This window comes from Sipha flava, unplaced genomic scaffold (genome assembly GCF_003268045.1).
Source record: "Sipha flava isolate LNK unplaced genomic scaffold, YSA_version1 117_pilon_pilon, whole genome shotgun sequence".
In the NCBI taxonomy this organism is placed as follows: domain Eukaryota; kingdom Metazoa; phylum Arthropoda; class Insecta; order Hemiptera; family Aphididae; genus Sipha; species Sipha flava.
Window position 1 is genome coordinate 1,703,966 of NW_020271741.1, and position 23,604 is coordinate 1,727,569.

Here is a 23,604-nt window from a genome sequence, read left to right on the forward strand (position 1 = left end):
CTCCACTTATCACGATCTTGCACAATCTCCCTCCAATCCTGCACTCCAAGATCTTCCAAATCCTTTTCTACAACATCCAACCATCTCTTCCGAGGACGACCCCGTGGCCTTTTTCCTTCTGGTTTCCAATTCAGTACCATTTTGGTTACTGCATCAGAATTCCGCCTCATGACATGTCCTAGCCATTGTATCCTTTGTCTCTTTATGAAACCATTTATTGATACTATTTTTAATTCCTCCTTCAATTATTGGTTGAACTTCCTACGCCACTGACCTGTCCTTGGGTCTTTAACCGGGCCACATATCTTTCGCCATATTTTGTTTTCAAAAGTCTTTAGTCGTCGTTCTGTAATACTTGTAGTAGTCCATACTTCACAACCATATGTTAGTATCTGTCTTATGATTGATGTATATAGTCTTATTTTTGTTCGTTTTGAAAATAATTTAGACTTAAAAAACTTCAGCAAGGCGAAAAAACGCTCTCTCTGCTTTTGTTATTCTCGACCCGATCTCATAGGACCAATCATTTTTAGTATTAAGTAATGTACCTAGATACTGAAATTGTTCGACTTTTTCATATGGTAACGTCTCTAAAACATCAAGCAATGTTTCCATGTTTATCAAATGTCATACACCACGCAAAGTTAAGCAAGGAAATAAATGATTATTGATTATTAACTACATCCACATTTCACACGGATGTGATCTAACGAGGAAACATTATTCAAGTAATCACATCTGTGAGTTACATTAAACTACACACATAATCACATTATACACACACACTCAGAATCAATAAGGAAATATCATATTTTTATTATTTTCATACACACACACACACTTGCATATATCAGGTATAAAAGGGACCCGAAAACAAGGGCAAATCAAACGAGTTCTGGCTATACGACACTAAACATCTTCACGCTAGTGTATGTCACGGTTTGGACTTAGAAATATAAAAAAGCGTTGACTAGATTACTAGAAACTGAAATTAATAATCAAACGGTTGGCATGCAACACCATTAATGACCGGCTATATAATATTTAAAAATATTTTTATAAAAGGAAATAAATTATATATTTATATGTGTAAATTACAAATTATATTTTTATTATATTTTATCAATCGATTACCATTAAAAATGTACTTTGAGATAAAATGGTCGAAATTAAAAATTAAACAGTACAACATTTTCTCTAAACGACTAACCCGGGACATATGGACTTCCCGAAAACATTTTTTAGGACACCGGAACACGAAGTCCAAAACCAGTGACAATCATGGTTTTCCGGGACGTATGGCAACCCTATTAATAGGTTTATGATCTTGATAATTTCTGTACCTTCCAAACAATTTACTTATGACTTGTGAACTTATTCTTTCTTTTGGGGATGGTAGACCCGGAAATCCCCCCCTGTATATATTTATATTTACACAAATTAATTAATTTACTTATATTTAACCATATATAATACTAACTTATACTTGGTTTAAGCTTAAGTATTTGATATAAAAGGTCTAAAAAAAAAAAAGTTAATTTAAATATAAATTCCCTACATAAACATATAGATCATTATATGTCTATAGTGAGCTATGAACTATTGTTCCGATGCACTTGTTTCACACTATACTTCTTCTAAATGTGGAACAAACATAATATTGAACAAAAGACCATCGGAACAAAATGTAATGATCCTATTTATGGTTCTCTGAATTGATAAAAGTTTTTTATCACATATTTAAAAATGTATAATGTAATCTGTAGTATTGTATTGATTTGAATTTGATGGGTTGATAGTGCTAATACTCGGCGATTATGTGTTCGTCATATTGCAGCTACTTAAAATTATGATTTTCAGTTACTGTTCCAGTTCCCATTTATAATATTTTACTTTAAGCTAATTAATTGCAAACTGACAATTTAACTGTAAACAAATTACAACTTATTTTGAAGGGTATACATTTTTCAACTCAACAAGTTTTAAATTTAAGATGTCTTCCATAACAAATAGAATGTGGAGAAATACTGTATGTATGTGGGAGTTGAGCAAAATAAAAACTGTTCCTACATTCAGTCGACTATGTACAACTGCATCTATTTCTGAACAGCAAGAAGATAAATTATTAACCAAGGAAAAAGCTCGTACTTTAGTAATGAATTTGACAAACGAAGAAAGAGAAAATTTGGCGTGGTGTTTAAATCATTTAGAATCTGAAGAAATCAAAGCAGAATATCGAGGTTCAGTACTCATGTAGGCTTTGAAAATGTTTTTAATCTTTCTTTTTTATTCAACACTTATTCTTATTTAATTTCTATGTATATAGATTGAAGCTGAAAATAGACAATACAATCTTTTGTCTTGTAAACTTGATAAATTATATCCTGTTAAAATGTATTGTGAATCAAAGTAATTATTACCTACCATTTAGGTCAATTAGCTGGATTTCGATGGCGTTCAAAATTTGGGCGTCCTAGCAAAGTACCTGGACTTGGAGATGTAGACCCAACAGGTTCTTACTGTCCGTTACCTGAAGAATGGATATTAAAAAAATACGGTACGCATTACCTACTTACATGAAATATATATTTAATATTAATTATTTGTTCTTATTTTAATAATAAATTTAAATAATTTACTTTTCTTATATATTTTAAATATTATTTTGTGCTTACTATGGATAGAAGAAACTAATAATGGTAACATTTTTAAGATTATTTTTGCATTACCTATTATTAAAACTATTTCTTTCATAAATTGAAGTATTTATGTATGTTATTTTTTTAATTAGCGGAAACTGTACCAGAACCAACTAGAGCACAATTATTCAGAGGTATGCAATATATATTTATTGTAAAATAAATAGTATTTTTTATTCTTAATTATTTTTGACAGTTGGATTACAAAACGCTATTCCTTTCATCATGTTTGGATTTTTGGACAATTCTGTGATGTTGATATGTGTATGAATATTAGTCTATACATCTTTGTCGGCAGCTTTAACTATATAGTTTATAAATTTAGGGTGAATCAATTGAAAGGACAGTCGGTGCTGTAATTACAATATCAACAATGGCTGCAGCTGCAATAGGCAATACGTTTTCTGATATTCTGGGAATTGGTTCTTCTTATTATGTGGAACAACTGGTGATAAGACTTGGTTTAAAGCCTCCCAATCTTACTCCTATTCAGTTGGATATGACTTGCAGTAGACGAGCTGCTAATTTAGTAAGATTAAAAATTTAACATAATATAGGTATTAATTGAACAAATTATGAATAGATAATAAGTTTTTCCTTTTAATACTAGTAATAACTAAAGTAAGTTCAATAATTAATAATTATACCTCTCTAGTTTATTTTTAAAATTTTAAATAATAGTTACTACATAGTTATGAAAGTTTTAATTGATATTTATGGATAAATTATAATATTTTCTTTGCGTATTGAAATAGATATATTTTACTGTTTTTTGTTTTCAAAATCAAATAGACAAACCACACAAATAATTTTTTATTTATAATTAAATATTTACATATACTTATACAGATTAAAAAAATTATTTTTCCTTCTATTATTCAATTAAATTTATTGGACCAAATCAAAAATATTTATTTAAAAATATTCATGCTTTGGTTAGATTTATATGTATAGTTTTCATAAAATGTATAAATACATGGTACACAACATTAAGTAAACTAAGTTCCTTGAGAATTTTTATTATTTGATAGGCAAATATTTAACTGCCCCTATGTCAATAATAATTCTTAATAACATTTTGTGATCCATCTTGTACTATTTGAACAATTCAGTTTTCATGAAATTTCTTTGTCGACTTCATTCATAAATTTTCTTTATTTCATTCTTAAAATATAATTGCACTTATTTTATACTTGTAGAAACCTATAATTACAACTAATAAAGTTAAAGTACAATAAACAACAATTACTGAAAAAATGTAGTAACAATTTTATAAATATAACATTTTCAGATTAATTTTTGACAAGTATATACTACTAGCATATACATTAATAGACAAAGCTAAAACTGTGGGTCTAACAGTAAATGAAGAAAAAACCAAGATTATGGAATAATTGGGAAACGACCATGAAATATTTGCAGTGGAAGGACTGGTTTTTGAAAAAGTAGACCACTTTAAATACCTTGGAGCTATCATCAAGAGTAACAATGACTGGAGCGTAGAGATAGTATACTGCATACACAAAGCGGAAAAGGCTTATTATGTATTATTAAAGTTTTTCAAATTTAAATTATTTTCAAGAAGGATGAAATTGAGACTTTATATGGCTGTTGTTAGACCAACGCTGACGTATAGCTGCGAGATGTAGATGATAACAGTGACAATGGAGATAAGGTTACTCACTTTCGAGAATAAGGTATTGAGAAAGATTTGTGATGTGTTATATGATGACGAATTGGGTTGCTAGTAAAGAAGGACAAACGCCAAAATCCGAGAAATTACATAAAGCACAAAAATAACCAATTATATAAAGGCACATTGATTGCAATGGTTCGGACATGCTATGCGAAGGGATGAAGCAAAGGCTGTGAGGGCAACTATAGAATACCAACTTAGTGGGAAAAGACTGAGGAGTAGACCAAGGAAGCGATGGTTTGACGGGGTAAGCCAGGATCTAAGATCACTAGACGTAGAAGACTGGGAAAAAATTATAAAGGATAGGGAAAGATGGAAGGCTTTAAATGTGGCGGCGAAGACTCTTGAAGAGTTATAAAGCCAAGAAGAAGATATACTACTAGCAGCTAGTTTCAATAACATTTGTGTTAAAGGATTTTTATTATATTTCTATGTCAATGTATCTTAGTTAATTCATTAGTAATGAGTATTAACTTAAAAAATGTTATTACTAGGGTTCGGAAGTTGATACATTTTGTATTTTTATTTTAAATTTTTTAGAAAATGCTATCCTGGCCACAAATGTATTTCATTAGCATGTGAATTCAAATAACTAATTTTTATTTTGCATTTTTTGGTATTTGTTACTTTTTAAGTCATTTTTTGATATTTTTAGATAATTTTTCCACATTTTTAGTCATTTTTACTTTTTTCACACTAGTTTATTTCTTATTGTTTCTTATCGACCATTATGCCGATAACTAAAGACTTATCCGATTTTATCTTGATTACAATCGTCGTTGTCGTATTATAGTAAATAGTATTATACCTAAATTTTATTATTTTTTCCTAATATTCAATTATATTGAAATTATATACGATAATATCCGATTTTATCTCATCGATTAGGTCCGGCGCACATTGAGACGCAGGCGACGCAGGGCAGCGCAGCGTAGTTTTCTGTAATCTATTAGAACGTACTAGCGCATATTGGGAGGTAGAGCAGGACAGAGCAGTGCTGTGCCTGTGTCGACCTGCGTCACGCAGTGTCCGCGACACAGATTACTGCACACGTGCCGTGCAGTTTTGGAAATTACGATATTACATAATTTTAAACTTAACTAAACTAAACTTGTTAATTAAGTCAAGCTTTTTTAATAATTACAATGGAAGAAACTCTAATAGAAGCCGTCAGATATTACAATGTATTATATGACACTAGTCATGCCGATTATGTGAAGGGCAAGTTGAAAAATTGTTTGTCAGAAAATTCCGATGACAAATTAAATTCACCGTGACTGTCTTTTCTTCATAAAATTACATTTCCACGTTTTTTTTCTTTGCTTAACGAATACAACAAAATTAATTCATCAAATTCGTCATCGGAATTTGATTCAGAACTTAAATTTATTAAATTTTCGGCCATCATACTATCGCTCATGCTGGTAACTGGACAACAACTGTTAGTGAAACGTCAGAACTGCGTGGTAATAAGCGCTCACTTATGTAGCGCAGTTTTTCCTGCGCTGCGATGCGTCGCCTGTGTCTCAATGTGCGCCGGGCCTTACAGTCATCGCATCATTGTCATGTTCTAGTGAATAATACCTATTATATCTAAACTTAATTATTTTTTCGTAATATTTTCGAAATTGCGAAAATTAAAACGTCAATTGGTGTTCGTCTGCGTTTCCCAATCACTTAAGTGGACGCGGAGAGAAGTTTTTCCAAATATAAATATTTATAAATAGATAATCGTCATTGATTTACTTTTGATAACATCAAATACGCTCAATTGTACAATACAATGATTTTGATTTTTGAGTAATTTGTAAGCTTTGATAAATCTATAAAACAAATGTTTGTCATTTTTTTTATTTCATATTTTAAGGACATTGGTTGTCATTTTTATGTCATATTTTGAGTAATTTGTTTTGATAAATTTATATAGAATGTTATAGTAAAATAAAATATTTAAAAAAATGTACTTTTATTAATTTAAAACAAATATTTGTATTTAGGTCATTTTTTAAGTACATTTTCTAATTGTTAATGAAACAAGACGAATAGTTGATAATACTTATATAATAATTTTTAAATCCTATAATTTATTACTTGTTTGTAAAAAAAATTCTTCCACATTAAAACCACTTTTAAATTACTCATTCAACATACAAGAATATATTGTCTAAAATTTAAATATGGTTGTAGAATGGTAAACACGGTAGAGCGCATACGACAAGATAGCCTTATTTATTTAAAATCAAAAACATATTCTTTTTCATTAAGTTAAAATATGTATATGTATGTTTAAATGTATAAATACCCTTTAGTTATATTTATTTAATTATCACTCAATTAACTAATTGATTTTATATTAATCATATTTAATTTTAGGGGAGAACGCTTGGAGTAACACTAGGTTGCTTCCTGGGAATGTTTCCATTGCTATTCAAAAAAGACGTCGACGAAGAATCTGAAGACGAAGATAATAAATAAAAAGTTAATTTAATTAAAAAAAAATATTAATACGCACACTTTAATAGTAATTTTGACTGATTTCTTAAAATGATTGCACTATTGTAGTAAAATATTACTTAGTATTAAAAGAGCATATTTCATAGGAACACTAAAGCAATTATCTCTACTTTAAAATGTATTTGGATTGTCCTACTATCTCTAAATTGTTGAGTATGTTTAAAATAAAATATTTTCGACAATAATATAAAAGCAATCATATTCAATGTTCCTTTTAGACAAGTCTTTTGGGTATTCTTGCCTAGTATAAAAATTATATTTTAGGAATTTTCTATCATCGGAATGCATTATATATTATATTCTGAACAAAGTAAAGAATGTTTTTATTTAATAACTTATTTGTATCTTAGTATTGTAATAATTTAGGTGCTATAATTTCTATGCTTAATTAGTTAATTCTATTTAAGGTTAACCATTTATTTTTATCATAATTATTATTTATTTTTTATTTAATAACTAACCAGAATATTATTTATTTATTACTATTATGTTATTTTATTTCATAATTAAAATTGTATAAGTGTATGTCTGTATTATTCAAATTATATTAAATTGTAGTTTTCAAATAAGAATAAAATTAATAATTAAAATAAACATTACATTTTACAATAAAAAAATATTAGATCATAACAATGTATTACTTAACTGAAAGTTGAGATGTTTGAACAAAATTAACCAAAAAATTTATACAGGATGAATGATAATAGTTCAACATGTATTCAATAGAATCTGTACTACAATCACACTTGCATAAGTAACATGGTATGATTTCCTTGGTTAAGTTCAAAACCTAGATGTTTTTTAAATAGTTGTAAACATTTTATTTTGTATTTATAAAGCATTTAATTTACCTCTGAAATGTTAATAGATTCATCAATAAAATAATTGAAATATGTTTCCAATTTTGACAAAATATTAGTAAAATTATCTTCTAATGATGGACAATTACAGTTTTGAAGTATTCTTTTGCAGACTTGGCTGATCAAATTTAATTCTAAAAAATGTTATACAATAATTTAATTCTTAAGTAAATAATAAATATATACCATATACATACGTTTTAAGTATTTAACTCCTTTATCATGATTTATAATTTCCATCAGTATTTTTTCATTTTGTATACATGAAAATGTAGAAAACCCTTGTTGCAGGAATTCCAAACATTTATTTATGCATTGTATCTATAAATACAGAATATAAATGAATAAAAATGAAGATTTATGATGTGACAAATAATATTAAAATCTGTAAAATACAAATTTTTTAATATCATCCAAACATATGTTTTATACTTTAGTATTCCATAGTTTAAGTATTAATATGTCATAATAATACACACTTGTACATTTTTCCAATCTACTTCAATTTCTGACTTATTATTTGAAACTTCTTCAACACATAAGAAATCACCAAATTCGTCATCATACATTTCATAATTCTGAACATTATTCTCAATTTTTTTAATTGGTTTTACTTTCATATCATCATAATTTTCATGTAATATATGTTTATCGTCATCATCATTTTCTGCTGCCAAAGTCCGAAATACTTCATACTTATCATGAATATTATCATTGTAATTAATCAAATGTTGTTGGTTTCCTAAAGTATTTGATACAATGTTTGTTGATGGTACATTTAACAATTCAGAATCTTGTTCAATACTCTTAGAGCTTTCTTTAAAAGATAATGTGCCAAAAGCTGATTGAAAATCAGTAAAATCATGATTATTCTTACTATCAATGTTTGTAAATTGAGCACACTGGAAATCTGAAAACTCATCATCAATTGTTTCAAAACTGTCATCAACTAGTGCTAAATCTAAAGATTTTGGTTCTTGGTTAGCAGTTAATGGTGGTATGATTTTAGACATTTGGCTTTTTGGTTTTATAAATGTTACTGCCAAAGGGTCATAATCTTCAGTGGGAAAAACTTTAATATTTGATTCTTGAAAGCATTTAGTATATACATGTTGTTCATTACTTATTTTTTGTACCTTATTTAATTTATTGTTTACTTGTGGTTTGTGTTCAACAATAGGTTTTACAGTTGTTGAATAATGTTTTTTCTCTACTAAGGTATAATTTAATTGTGGAATTATTGGTTTATGAATATGTTGCAACAATGATATATTAGATACTGAATATCCATTCTGAAATATAAAATAAGAATAAATCTTTCAAAAAAGTTATTAATGTATATATAAAATTACCTGAACCAGTGTGATCAAAGCCAAAATTACATAAAGTTCTTGTTGTGATAATGATCCTTCAATACCAATGTTGGCCATTGACCATAATCTACCAAGAATATCAACAGGTAGACCACTAGTCATCAATAATTGCGAAACTAAATTAGTATCACATGTTCTATCTCGTTTATCAGATTTTACATACTGCCATATCTGCTCATATAATGGGTGTACAAAACCAGACTTTGGTATCATCCATTTTGGCAAATTCTTAAATAAATATATTACAATAAGACAAATTAATACAATTACTAGAATTAAGATTTTAGTTTAGGAAACATTATAAAAATATTTTAATTGAATTAATTTGTATTTATATATAAAATATAAATGTAATAAAATTACACAAAAAATAATTCAGCGGTTTTCAACTCATGGATCGTGGTTATCGCGTAACTGAACCATTTACCGTCATGACTAATGTCTACATTTCTTGTTAAAATAATACTACATATTTTTATTATATAATAATATTTCTAGTTATAGTAATATTAATAAAACTATACAACACAAACGCCAAAATTGCACTAAGAAACTCGATGGGATTTACGACAACCTATATATATATATATATATATATATATATATACAAGCAAACTTTTTCTACTTTAATTTTTATAAAAAAATAAATAAGAAACAAATAATTACTATTACACCTAGACCACCTAAGAATTATGAGAGATTTTACCAATAGGCGACTTCCTCAATTCCTCAATTCATGTTATAAACCAAAATACCTTATACATGTCCATTCCATTGGCTTATAGTAAAAATTAATGTGTATAAATTATCTTTAAAACTAATAAAAAAATTAAAAAATGTAGGAATAAACTAAATGTTAAGAGTGATTTAAAGCTGTGCAGTTTTGATCCAGACATTGACTCTATTATAGAGGGACAAGTAATATCAAAAATATCATTAAATTGTTTAACTTTAAATGAATTAGGTTTAATATTTTTTTTCTTGATATATGATTGTTTTATAATAATTGTTGTAGTAATAACTGACATAATATTTTCACATTATATACCAAGTATTCACCAATTTAGGGAACATTGAATTTCTCCACCGAATTATTTTGGAATAAATCAATTTTTTTTGTGCAAGCTAGGTTTATATAAATACAAATTTTCAGATAAATTTCAAATTTTTAATCTTCTCGGTATGCGCAATGCAACTTATTTTTTTTAAATAGCAACCGGTATTTTTGATACCAAATTCGGATAGACTGAATTTTTTTAAGTCAGTTTGACCAATTAACCATGGCTCTAATATCAAAATTGACTGAAGGAGAGCCATTTAAATTTTAATAAATAATACATTTTTAGAATTCATTATAAAATGCATAAAACCATGTAATCAATTTTAATTAAATAATTGTATATTGATATTATGTTAATCTTGTTTATAAAACGTATAAAAAAAATACATACAAATATTCAAAAAGTAACCAATAATGAATAATTATAAATGGTTCTATGCATTTTATAACGAATTGTAAAAATGTGTTATTTATTAAAAGTTAAATGGCTATCATTCAGTCAATTTTAGTTTTAGAATTATGGTTAATTGGTCAAAATGACTTAAAAAAATTCAGTCTATCCGAATTTAGTATCAAAATACCGGTTGCTATTCAAAAAAAATAAGTTGCATTGCGCAAACGCGTACTGAGAGAGTTAAAAATTTGAAATTTATCTGAAAATATGTATTTATATACCACTAGCTTTTAAAAAAAATTTGATTTATTCCAACATAATCCGGCCGAGAAATTCGGTGTTCCCTAAATTGGTGAACACATGGTATACATAGCTATAAGTGGGTCTCCAAGTTTTTTTTTTTTTTACGAAATTGGTAGTTAACACCACAATAGAAGTTGAAAACCGCTGGAATAATCCATACAGATTATGTAATTTAATGTAATGATCCTAAATTTAATTCAGTATACATAGATAAACAATACAATTATTAGTACTATTAGTAGGTGCATCAATAATATTAATACAATTATTATATAGTAGCTAATTGTTCACAATTAAATATAAAAAAAAAAATTCCAATACACTAGTTCAGCGATTCCCAAACTTTTACTACACTACCACAGAACCATTGGAAAATAGTTTGTGTTTCGTAGAACCCTAATGTCTCAAATTTCAACTTATGCCCAAATTTTCAATTATTTATAGAAAAATCAATTATCCAAAAAAATGATTCAAAGATGGTTTATTAATATTGTTTATTAAAATTTTTACTCTGAATATTCATATATTTTTTGCGGAACCCTTGAGATTGTCCCATGTAACTGCAAGGTTCCACAGAACACATTTTGGGAATCGCTGCTCTAGTTGATTTTTTAACTCCAATTATTATTACCGAATATAATTGATGATCTTTGTTAATAACAAATGTATCTTGTTGAGATATTATATTTTTAATCATAGAATCTGCATCAATTCTCTAAAAATTATAATAATTACATTATTGTTAATTTTTTTTTTATTAAAGAAAATAACATTAATAAAAAGTCATTATATAATTAATTTTGTGTTTATCTAATTAATGATAATATATAATCCTGCATTTTCTAAAATAAACCAATACACAAAACATTAAGTTACTTGTAATAAAATAAAAATATTGTATAACTAATAAATTTAAATAAAATTTAAAAAAAAAACACTTACTTTATCATTAGTTATGGTTTTACTTGAAGAAGTAAAGTTTTTTTCAAATGTATCCATTCAGTACTTATCAATTTGTAAACACACTACATTTGACAAATTTCTTAATAATGTTAATAATTATGTTATGTTCAATAATTACAAATTTAGTTTTTCATAATTTCACAGTTTTGAATTAAATACATTTTTTTAAATTGTATTTACCTGTTTACCAACTAATTTGTTTGGATCAATATTCTGTAGTGAAAGCTACATGGCCGTGATAAACTAAATAAACCTGTGAAACTCAATAAATTCAACACCTATGTGATAATAATTGATAACAAAAATGTTTTAGATAATATAACAAACACAACGGCTGCATATGAACTGAGTACCAATATAACCTTTTTATGACTAATTGAGTCCATGTTTTAATACTAAGGCCCTCCGCACACGGTAAAACTGTTTTACAACGAGTATCTCAAATCAGTTGCGTGAGCGATTGTTGTGCAATTAGTTTGCAATTAATTTATGTATTTACTCCGCACACGAGTTCGATCGAATTTCGACCAGTGTACGCAGTTGTATGCGAATTGATGTTCGGAAAAAACGTGCGTTTTTTTAAAGTTTTTCGAAGTTTTTTTATAGTTAAACATTAAACTTTTGCAATATGTCGAGTAGTTCTGATGAAGATGATATAATTGACTACTATCAATACCGTAGAAAACGAAAATTAGTACGAAGGGAATATTGGACCCATCCATATATAGAGAAAAATATGAAATGGTATTATATAATAATTATAATAATAAAATAATAATTTTATTACGTTTTAAGTAATAAATTAATCATTAATTACCATGCAACCACGCAACTGAAACCGAAATTCGACCTGCAAGCACAGTTGCACGCGACCAGTTGGAAATTGATTACAAACCGATTTGGTTTTGGTCGACAAGTGTGCGGTTTCTTATTACGCTAGATAAGCAAAATCGCCAAACGGTTGCTCGCGCAACTGATTTGAGATTCTCGTTGCAAAACAGTTTTACCGTGTGCGGAGGGCCTAAGTTCAGTTTATTTAAAAAAAAAAAAAATTTTCCTTCCTTTTTTACGGACTTAGGACTGAGTGACAACAAATTCTACAGGTATAGTTAAAAATGTTTTTTTCTTTTAATATTTTATATTCTCATCATGTAAGGCAGACGTGCCCAACCTCTTTTAACTTTCGGGCCACATTCAAAATTTATATCTATACTGTGGGCCGTATATACTTCACGGTTTTTTTTTTTTTTTTGTTCATTTCGATCAAATGTACAGTAGATATATTAGGATATTAGGTATATTTATTGTATATTTTATCTGATATATTATTATCTTTGTTCACTTATCGAATTTATGACTCTAATTGTATGTGTTTAAAGCACTGAATATTTCCACGCTAGTTGCTAGTTCGTTTTCGTCATTAGAAACTGAAAGTTCTCTTTTTTGTTTGCAAAAAATAATAAATTAAATTTTAATTATTAAAATGTCTTAAAATAAAAAGCGCAAAATTGATTCCAAATGCTGTGTTTTCAATAATAATTGGAGTCTCAGTTATTTTTTTTATTGAGCTTCGTAATATAGCTATGTGTTTGATATACTATGATACTGTCGCGGTCTTTAAAGAATTTAATATTAAAAAACATTATGAAAGTAAACATCAAAGCAAATACGTCAATTGTAAAGAAACACATTTATCATAATTTTTATATTTATTTGAAGAAGGTATTTAGATATTTCACCAAATAACGTAGAAATAAATGCTTAAATTTATATTTTTAGGGAATCTTAGAATTTCTCTATTAGAAAAATTGAAACAAAATTTCAAAAGTGAACGAGTCGGAAATGTATTTGAAAAACATAACAGAAGTAAGGAGGAGATCATTCGAACAAGTTATGAAGTAGCTAACCTGATATCTCGCAAAAATAAAAGTTTTAGTGATGGTGAATTCGTTAAAAAATGTATCTTAGCAAGTGCAAAAGAAATTATTCCAGAAAAAATGTCTGTATTCAAGAATATAAGTTTGTCTCGAAACACTATTACTAGACGGGTAGAAGACATTGGAGGTGATTTAATGACGCAGTTACAAATAAAATCGAAAACGTTTAAATTTTTTTCCTTAGCTTTGGCCGATTTTTCTTGGGTAATGTAATAAAAGTTGATATCAACTATTCTTCCGGAATATTTCTTGATGCATAAATTGTATTGAATAAATCAACTAACATATCTATGCCATCATCATCAAGCAATTTTAATAATTCGGAAGGTACTTTATCGAGGCCTGCTGCTTTCCTTGGTTTAGCATTCTTTAATATATTTGTTACTTCTTCTTTCATTATATAAAATCCTTCATCCATTTTGATACTACTTTGTTCTGGCCTATTTTGAGAGAATAGTTCTTATACATATTCCATCCATCTTCTAATCTTTCTTTATGTATCTATTATTATACTACCATCATTTTCCCTTATAATGCCAACTTTATTTTTTCTAGTAATACCAGTCATTTCTTTTATTTTCTTGTGTAAGTTAAAGCGATCATTGATTTTAGCGAGCATTTCAATTTCTTGACATTTTTCAACATTGAATTTTTCCTTGGCTTTCCTTATTTCTCTTCTAATTACTATATTAACTTCTTTATATTTTTATTCATTTATATTTTTAAATTTACGCCTTGGTTCCATAAGGTTCAAAATGTTTTCTGTCATCCATCCTTCTTTCTTATTCGCTCAGGCATTAATTCTTCTTTACATTCTTTCAATAAGGTTGATTGAATGTTTCTCCATTTGATGTTAACACTATTGGTATTTAAGTTTTCATATGTAACCTCTAATAGTTTGTTGCTTATATTATCCTTCAATTTTTGTCCTACTTCTTCCTTTTTTAGTTTTGATAGATCCAAGATTTTCTTACGTTGCTTACATTTTACTTTTTTCAACTTAATTTTAAGGAGCCTCGCCACCACGTCTTTTTTTAACAAAATCTACTGTTCCTAATTCTAACGCTACGTGTCGACAATTATCACGATTTTCATTCTGAAAAAATAACGGATTCTCCATAAAATGTACAAGAGAACGATCGAGCCACATTTTTAATTTTTGTCATTTGAATTGCAATAAATATATTGTGTATTATACTTTCATATTACTAATTTGGACTTGTTACATCTTATATTGTCATTGCAGTGAGTGTTACGTCTATTGCAATTGTATCGTAGTAAAATCATTTTTATTTACCTATTTGATATATTGTGTAAAATATGAATATCTGCAATGTTTGGACAGTTAAAAAAGGTAAGATTATTAACTATGAAATAATTTATTGGATCTTTTTGTTACTTTTCTTTATTTTTAAACGTAAATACTTACTATATTTTGATTTAATAATTTTTGCAGAGACACAGAAGAAAATGAGTTATTGTTATATTCGATTCTTGTAAACAATATAGTGTTTTTCCTGTGAATTGGTTAGTCGAACCCGAAGCAAATGACAGAAAGATTTTGTAATTGGCCAAATGGTCGAGTTACAAGCATTGAGTTGAGGGAAGCTGAAGAACCAAATTTTGATTGGAAAATTTTTAAAATAAAGATTAGGTTATCAATGGTTCCAATTTCAAATCTCACTCGCCGAATTCAAGGATATATATTTTTTGCCTTTTTTTTTCGATAATATAATTAGTGTTACAATTGGTAGTTGAATGTATGTTTTAGAATGATGTTTAAAGAATGTTAATTGAAAGACAGCAATGCGGAACATTTACAGTTACATAGACGTTACTTTAACGCAAAATTAACAAAAAATGCAATGTTTCATGTTTCATCGAAACAGCCTGGTAACATTTCTAGGACAAATTATTGCACAGTGGGTATTGTTGAAAATTCAAAAAAAAAAAATACAGAATTTCAAACTTAAATATTTAATTAACTAAATACAATTTTTAAAATGTGCCTCGATCGATCCCTCGTATATGTTGTGGAAAAAAAAGAATGTTTTTTCAGAATACAAATCGAGATAATCGTTGCGGCGTATTGTTTAAATTAAAATCGTATGTTAGAGTGAAAAATAAACATTTTTTTCGCGATCACAATATTACGCTATGACATGTGCGTGCGAGTGCGTGCGAGAGCCCTTCGTACTGCTACCGTGCTGCGTCAAGTTAATGAAGCTATACAACAGGGGCGTATTTAGGGGGGGGTGTTATGGGTGTTAGAACACCCCCCCCCCCCATCGACCGTATTTTATGGTATTTCACCAAATTGCAAACTTACTTACGGTATAATTTAAATAAACGTAAGTATATGTGAAATCATTTTCATTAATATAATAATTTATATGAATACATGGTATTTATGAATGTAATACGTGGGGTGGAAGGTTACATACATAATAAAATGTAAAAATCCCTGATCGCTCGATCTAGCCGATATCATAACCCGTTATCGTATGTTGCTCAGCGGTGAACGGGTAAAATAATATTAAAACGTAACTTTAGTACATGGACTTCTATACTAGTGGTGGGTAGTTACTATTGTATTCGGTACAATGTAACGATTACATTGGTGGAACGAGTAGGAACGAGTACATATATCGTTCCACGTTCGTTCCATCGGTACATTCGGTACAAAGTTTCCAACTACAAAATGGTCCTCTACCGTCACTGTCCGGGTACCGAATACCGATTACCGACGGTGGTCGAATAGTAACGAGTTGTCACGATAATATATTATACGTCTATGTCGTCTCGGTTTACTATTTACTTTACTTGCTGCTGTTGTTGTGTAGTTGTGTTGATATTTGTTGATAATCGTAGGGAGAGGGTGGTGGTGGAGGTGGACAGTGAATGCTATAATTATAGATATAATGCAAAATCATACGAGTACGATTATAACTTTATCGTGTTTTTATTTTTATTAAGAAGTTTAAATAAAATTTGAAGTAAAATTATTTTTAGATTATTGTATACACGGTTGTAGAATTATTTTTATGTAAGCTGTATAATAATCATAGGCATTATGGAGTATTGCTGTGCAGTGGTAGGCACTATATATCAGACGTGCGTGTTTATTGTTTAGATTGTTTAGACCTATTAATTTTTATTCATATTTTCGTAAATATTATAATAATGGACAGAAAAAAAAGCGATGTATGGAATCATTATTCGGTTATTAATAGTGGAATGGCTAAATGTTCGTATTGTTCAAATTCGATGTCTTATAAAGGCGGATCAACTACAAACTTAAGTAAACACTTAAAACGAAAACACATAATTCAATATGAAAGTAGAAAACATCCGCGTATTAATGAAATGATTGAACAAAATGTTGATGAACCAAGTAAGCAAAATACACCCGAAACAAATAATGATCAAAACCAACCTTCTACATCAATCAATGCAATTAATGTCATAAATAAATCTCGTCCCATACAAAAAAGTGTAGATTTCTATTTTATTAACAATAAACCACTTTCTGTTTCAAAACAAAAAACAATTGATGAACAGCTAGGAGTTATGATTTCAAAAGAATTCCAATTTTTCAGTTTAGTTGAAAATGTTGAATTTAAAAAATTCATATATTTATTAAATCTTAGGTATCAGTTACCATCGAGGAAAACTGTTTCGAAATCTATTTTACCACAGTTGTATGAGAAAACAAGAGAAAAAGTTAGAAATAATTTATTAAATGCCAAATATATTTCATTTACAACTGATGGCTGGACTTCCATAAATAATGATAGTTTTATTGCTGTCACTGTACATTTTATCGATCCAGAAGAGTGTGTTTTAAAAACATTTTTACTTGGATGTTTTAACATGGTGGAATCCCACACAGCTGTAAATTTGTCATTATTTTTTAAATAATTGTTTTAAAGACTGGAATATAACAGAAAAAGTAAAAGTTGCTGTGAGTGACAATGCTGCGAATATAACATCAGCAATCGTCATGAATCAAAATTGGCGCCATATTCCCTGTTTAGCGCACACATTAAATCTAATTGCACAATCTGGACTAAGTGAAATGCAAAACGTTCACAAAAAAGTAAAAAACATCGTTGAATATTTTAAACGAAGTACAAAAGCAAATTTAAAACTTAAAAATGCACAAAAACAAATAGGATACCCGGAATTAAAGTTAATTCAAGACGTTTGTACGCGGTGAAACTCCACGTATGACATGTTTCAACGGTGTATCGATAATAAAGAACCTCTTATGAGTACAATTGCAATAATAGGTAATATGGATAATTTAGTACACGAAGACTTTGAACTAATAAAACACTACTGTGCGATATTTAAACCGTTTAAAGAAGTTACTATCGAACTAAGTAGTGAAAAAGGCATTTCGATTTCAAAAGTGTTAATTTTAATAAAAGCATTACATTTACATATAAAAAATAAAGAAAAAGAACCAAATTTACCAAATGCTATACATTTGATGCTTTCTAAAATAGTAATAAAAGCCAATGCTAAATTTGAAAATATCGAAAACCAGCCTGTTTTAACAGAAGCAACTATTTTAGACCCACGGTTTAAAAAAAAAGCATTTAATAATCAGTATTCATATCAAAAAACATACGAAAAGATAGTACAAAAAGTTGCAACAATTATTCGTTTAAATCAAAGTCCAGTAGAAAATGAAGAAAATAAGAAAACCATACCGACCGATCGTGGAAACGAAACTTTTGAAATTTGGCAACAGTTTGACTCTCAGGTACATACATTATACATTGATATGATGTATAATGTATACATCATTGATATTTTGATATTTAAGTGATTTATAAAATTAGTTTATGATTTTTAGGTGTCTACTTCAACTTCAGTCAACACACCAACATCTGAGGCTATTGTGGAGTTGGATAGATATTTGAATGAACCTATACTGGACCGAAAATTAGATCCTCTTAAATGGTGGAATGACAGAAAAAAAATCTATCCAAATTTATTTGATTTGATGTTATTGCGTTTGTGTGTACCATCAACATCAGTTCCAAGTGAAAGGGCCTTTTCAAAAGCTGGCTACACCATTTCCGAAAGACGTAATAGATTGTCAACAAAAAACACGGAAATGTTGATATTTTTAAACAGTAATTATCAAATACTATTATTTAATTTTTAATTTTTATCCATTTTAGGCTTAGGCAAGTAACTAAGTTAATTTTAGAAGTTTGAGTTTATTTATTTTATTGTTATTATTTTTTTTTCTAGGGTAAAGTGAAGTGATTTTTTTTTTTGTATTTTTATAATTATTTTTGCTGAAAATAAATATGTTTATTATTTATGTGGTTTGTTTTTTTTGAATCTATAGTTTATTTAATATAATTGTAGCGATTGGAAAAATATTAAAACGATGATAATTTTTGATTAAGCATTTCAAATGTATATTAATATATTGATTCATAATATTGTAAACAATGTTTACAAAAACATAGTGTTTCTGATACAAATTTAATTATTAAAAAGTTAATTTTTCCCTAATATAGTAAAATAGTGTTGTATAATAGGCCTACGAGCTACGAAGCATATTCGTTCATAAATATTAAATATCCATTTCAAGAATGAGTAAACATTTGAATATATGTATTTTTATCGTTCCGCGAGGAACTATACGAATGTGAGTACAAGTGTAACTAAAGAAAGAATGTACCGATTGTACCGATGTAACGAGTGTTTTGAAATCGGTACTTCATTGTAACTGTACCGATTGGAATGATTCCACGAAAGGAACGATAATTCCCACCACTATTCTATACTAACTTGATTAACTACTCACCGAATTTATCATCGATAATGTTGAAATCTGGCGGAAGTGCTCTTATCATACATCCACCACGTTTTTGGTCGACAAAAAAATAAATACTTACTGATTACTATTCTTACTATCTCTTCAATAAGTAAAATTTAAATAAATGAGAAGACATAAAAGTTAAATATAATTAAGAGAAAACAAACAAATACTGTATTTTTCACGAAATAAATATTTTTAACATAATAGTTTAAAATTAAAACATACAGTACCTATCACAAATTATAAAATACAACTAATTTGGTTAATTGATGTCGTTTATTAACAATATTTGAAGTTTTTGCTTTAGCAATATGATGTAATTGTATTTATAAATATTTTTACAGATTAATATTACTTATTACTAAACATAATCTAAGATTTTGTAAAAAGAAATTATTGGAACACGTCATATTTTGTAGAATATTGAAATTATAACAATCATTCTTGGCTGAGATTATTACTTTTACAGATAAACCAGATAGAAGTAAAATAGCAGGTCAGTTTGATTAACAAATTCCCAATGTATTTATGTAATTTAAAAACACTATTAGAACTCTTTAATAACCATCCTCTATTTTTTTACATTAATTATTATGGAATAAAAATATTTATGCCTATAGTTTAGTTCACTTTATGTAATAAAGAATATTATCTTTCAGTAGCGTAGCCAGGATTTTAAAATGGAGGGGTGGAAGGGGCCAAACTCAAAATACTAAAAAAAACATAATCAACAATTAACTATAAGTTTATAAATATAGTTATTTTTATATTAAATTTATCGTATTTAATATATTTTATTTCATTATAATTACATTTAAATTTATTAGTTTAATCATTTTGACTAATCTAATGTTTATCTAACAATAAAAGTCGTTGATGAGATTTTGAAAAAAAAAAAAATGTTTTCATTATTTATTTCTACCAAAAATCAAAACAAACAATTGGTTGTAATTAACGCAAGCTTCTATTTTTGTTCATATCAGTTTTCTTTTGAATTGAGGGCCCCAAATTACGAAGGCCTCGGTGCGTCGCACCTACTGCACCACTGCTACACCGCTATGTAACACGATTATTGATTAATAATTTAACGATAAAACAATAAGTGTTAGTATACAACTTACCAAGTCAATAATATTATCGATTTCATTTTTGACTTTTTCAACATAATCCTTGTGGCCTTTAATTAAAACTTTTCTAGAATTGGAATTATCTTGTGGAAATGTAACAGTAACTCCATTATGTTTTCCACATATCTGGTTTATTACTTCAGCGTGATGGGCAACAAAATGATGATATTTTGGAGGAACGTTCATAGTGACTTAAATTATGTTTTTCTATAAAATTTTAATGCATTACGATATTATAATTATTATTATTATTGTATTATAATTCTCGTATACCTATTATTTAAATAAATTAAAACGTAATAAATGTTCAATTATTTTTTATGTAATAAGTGTTAGTCATAGATTTTTTTATGACTAATAATTCCAATAACTATAAATAAAAATATATGTATAGTAAATACTAACCAAGTCTTTAACAATTTCTTCAATCTTATGTTTCGCCTCTTCAACATTAATTTTGTCACCTTTTATGATGACAGCACTATTACTAGAAGCTATTATCGGAAATGTTATTGACACTCCATTGCAATCATTAGTAATTCGATTGATAATTTCACCACGTCTTGCAATAATTATGATACTTTTGAACAATATTTACTACAGCTCGAATAATATTTTCCTAAATCAAAATAAAAATTGTTAATGGTTAACTTATTTAGTTGTATTTAGGTAAATCAGTGATTATTTTAATTGTTTATCTTAAGTTATTTCATTTTATATGACTTATATATCAATAGTTCATTATTGTAAAGAAAACTATGAACAATTATGTAAATATAATTTCAATACAATTTCAATAAAAAATAGAGAGGTTAGATTAATACACGTGCATTTATATTGAATTATACATACCAAAACTTTAGCATGGTCTAAAAGTCTTTGTTTAGAAAGAGCAGCATCTGCTTTGCTATCACTGATCACAACTTTATCTCCAGCACCAAGATTAGGAAATTCAATTTTAACATCGTCACATTCTTTTTCCAATTTGTGTAAACATTCTTTTTGATTGACCACTAAAGTGCCATGATATTTTTCATTGATTTCTACATGTTCTTCGATGACATTACCAATATCGGTTATCATAACTTCAAATTTTGCTTTTGCTTTATTAACATTCTCTTTTTTACCAACAATAGTTATATTTTCATTAGTGGAATCAGTTTCAGACGGGAAAATTATTCTTGTATTCGTTAAATATCTGATCTGGAATCCAAGTATAAAATCATAAATGAACACATTGTACTCTTATACTAAATTATTTTAACAACAGACCTTTTTAACATTGACTCCATTTGTTCCAATTAAATATTTGTAAAACTTCGGATTTACTTTTAAATCATACACATATTTATGAACTTCATCAACCATTGTCTGAATTTGTGTAATAAAATTTTTAACATCATCTTCAGGTCCTTTAATAACTATAGTCTATGAATTACATTTAAGCTTTAAAATAACTGTTTACTATTTTTTTCATAGATTTTAGCATTTGGAAAATTTTCTTGAAAATTGACTTATTGTATTAGGGAAGGGGAAGCAGTTTCTTCTCTTGAAACAATCGTCTCTTGCTCAAAGAGAGAAACTGCCAGAGGCCAGGTTCGAATTGATGTCCAAGCGTATATCACGCATATAATAACTCATACAATTGGTTAAATTGTTATTTTAATTTATAAGTTTAATAAATAAGTATAGTCTTACATTATCTTCTTTATCAGTTGGTAAATTCAATGTCACATTACTACCATAATCTTCTTTTATAGATTTAATGAATTTATTACCAAGATTTACAATGACATTTCTAACATTAACATTTCTCAACACCATTTCATTTGTTATTATATCTCCCTAAAAATACATGATTGATAAATTAATAATAAAATTGAAAAATAAATAATCTTTATAAAAAACCAACTATTTCATTTTGTATTTCCTTAATCATATTATAAGCGATTACAACTTTTCTTTTATTTCCCATGACTTTAATAACATTACTATTGTCTCCTTCACGTAGTAAAAAAAATCTCGTATCAGTCTCTTCTCTAATCTAGAATATTAAATTATATAAATAACAATATTTCTAAAGGTCGAATCACAAAAATTAATAAATAATAATTATCTTTTTAATAAATACTGCTTTCTTTCGAGCACTAAGTTTGTGAAATTGTTTAAAAATAGGAATTTCCAACATAGTTGGTTTCATCCAATACTTCGGCCAATTCAGCTAATGATTTAAATGCTTTACTTACATCATCGTTCAAACCTCGTATTTTAACTAAATTATTTCTAGCCTTGACTAAAATATCGAACCAAATATTATTTATTAACGGTCAAAATACATAAAAGCAAACATATTAATGCTATTAATACTATAAATTACCTGGACTGGGGAATACAATTTGAACATTAAATATTTTCTGAAGTTCTCGAGCTTTTTCACCTTTAACTCCAATTATCGCTCCGTGGTGACGTTGATCAATTGTTATTTCTTTTTTAATTTTACTTTTCAACTTCAATATAATTTCCTCCAATTCCTAACAAAAATTTTGATTATTACAAAATTACGAAAAAAACTATTTGATGGAAATTTGTTAAAATACACGATTTCGTTAATACAAAATACTTGTAAATTTTTTTCTAAAAAAAAAAAAACTATAACAGAAATCTTTTAAAAACTTTTAAACCTATAATATTAAAATTAAAAGTTCATTGAATTTGTATAGAGTTATATCAAAATTCAATATTAAAATCCTCATTAATTTATTTTTAACTATAAAAGTATAATAAAAATTATCGACATTTATATTTAGAAAACATGAAATTTTCAAATATT

General features: G+C 27.5%; 4 protein-coding genes across 8 annotated transcripts; 3 read left to right on the forward strand and 1 right to left on the reverse strand.

The window, feature by feature from the left end:
• The first annotated feature begins 1,767 nt into the window (after positions 1–1,767).
• LOC112692732 (transmembrane protein 65) lies at positions 1,768–6,894 on the forward strand. 2 transcript variants are annotated; one of them, XM_025567507.1, is made up of 7 exons: positions 1,768–2,240; positions 2,432–2,557; positions 2,685–2,699; positions 2,792–2,833; positions 2,896–2,963; positions 3,025–3,228; positions 6,769–6,894. In XM_025567507.1, the coding sequence occupies exons 1-7, from the start codon at positions 1,994–1,996 to the stop codon at positions 6,868–6,870; spliced, it is 804 nt and encodes a 267-aa protein (XP_025423292.1). In that variant the 5' UTR covers positions 1,768–1,993; the 3' UTR covers positions 6,871–6,894. The 2 variants fall into 2 exon arrangements, with proteins under 2 accessions (XP_025423292.1, XP_025423300.1); XM_025567515.1 differs by lacking the exon at positions 2,685–2,699 and having other exon boundaries at positions 1,769–2,240.
• Positions 3,632–12,239, reverse strand: LOC112692714 (synergin gamma-like). 4 transcript variants are annotated; one of them, XM_025567476.1, is made up of 9 exons: positions 12,043–12,234; positions 11,842–11,924; positions 11,531–11,614; positions 9,122–9,370; positions 8,249–9,061; positions 7,967–8,090; positions 7,761–7,903; positions 7,556–7,699; positions 3,632–3,902 (listed from the first exon to the last, which is right to left on the reverse strand). In XM_025567476.1, the coding sequence occupies exons 2-9, from the start codon at positions 11,896–11,898 to the stop codon at positions 3,882–3,884; spliced, it is 1,635 nt and encodes a 544-aa protein (XP_025423261.1). In that variant the 5' UTR covers positions 11,899–11,924; positions 12,043–12,234; the 3' UTR covers positions 3,632–3,881. The 4 variants fall into 4 exon arrangements, with proteins under 4 accessions (XP_025423261.1, XP_025423254.1, XP_025423279.1 ...); XM_025567469.1 differs by having other exon boundaries at positions 11,842–12,234; XM_025567494.1 differs by lacking the exon at positions 11,531–11,614 and having other exon boundaries at positions 11,842–12,239.
• Positions 12,240–16,982: 4,743 nt separating this feature from the next.
• LOC112693003 (zinc finger BED domain-containing protein 1-like) lies at positions 16,983–18,018 on the forward strand. Its single transcript, XM_025567865.1, has 2 exons — positions 16,983–17,664; positions 17,732–18,018. Exons 1-2 carry the CDS (start codon positions 16,983–16,985, stop codon positions 18,016–18,018), a joined length of 969 nt encoding a protein of 322 aa, XP_025423650.1.
• On the forward strand, positions 18,009–19,061 carry LOC112693237 (zinc finger BED domain-containing protein 4-like). The gene is made up of 2 exons (XM_025568220.1): positions 18,009–18,570; positions 18,664–19,061. The coding sequence occupies exons 1-2, from the start codon at positions 18,034–18,036 to the stop codon at positions 18,976–18,978; spliced, it is 852 nt and encodes a 283-aa protein (XP_025424005.1). The 5' UTR covers positions 18,009–18,033; the 3' UTR covers positions 18,979–19,061.
• The last annotated feature ends 4,543 nt before the right edge of the window (positions 19,062–23,604 follow it).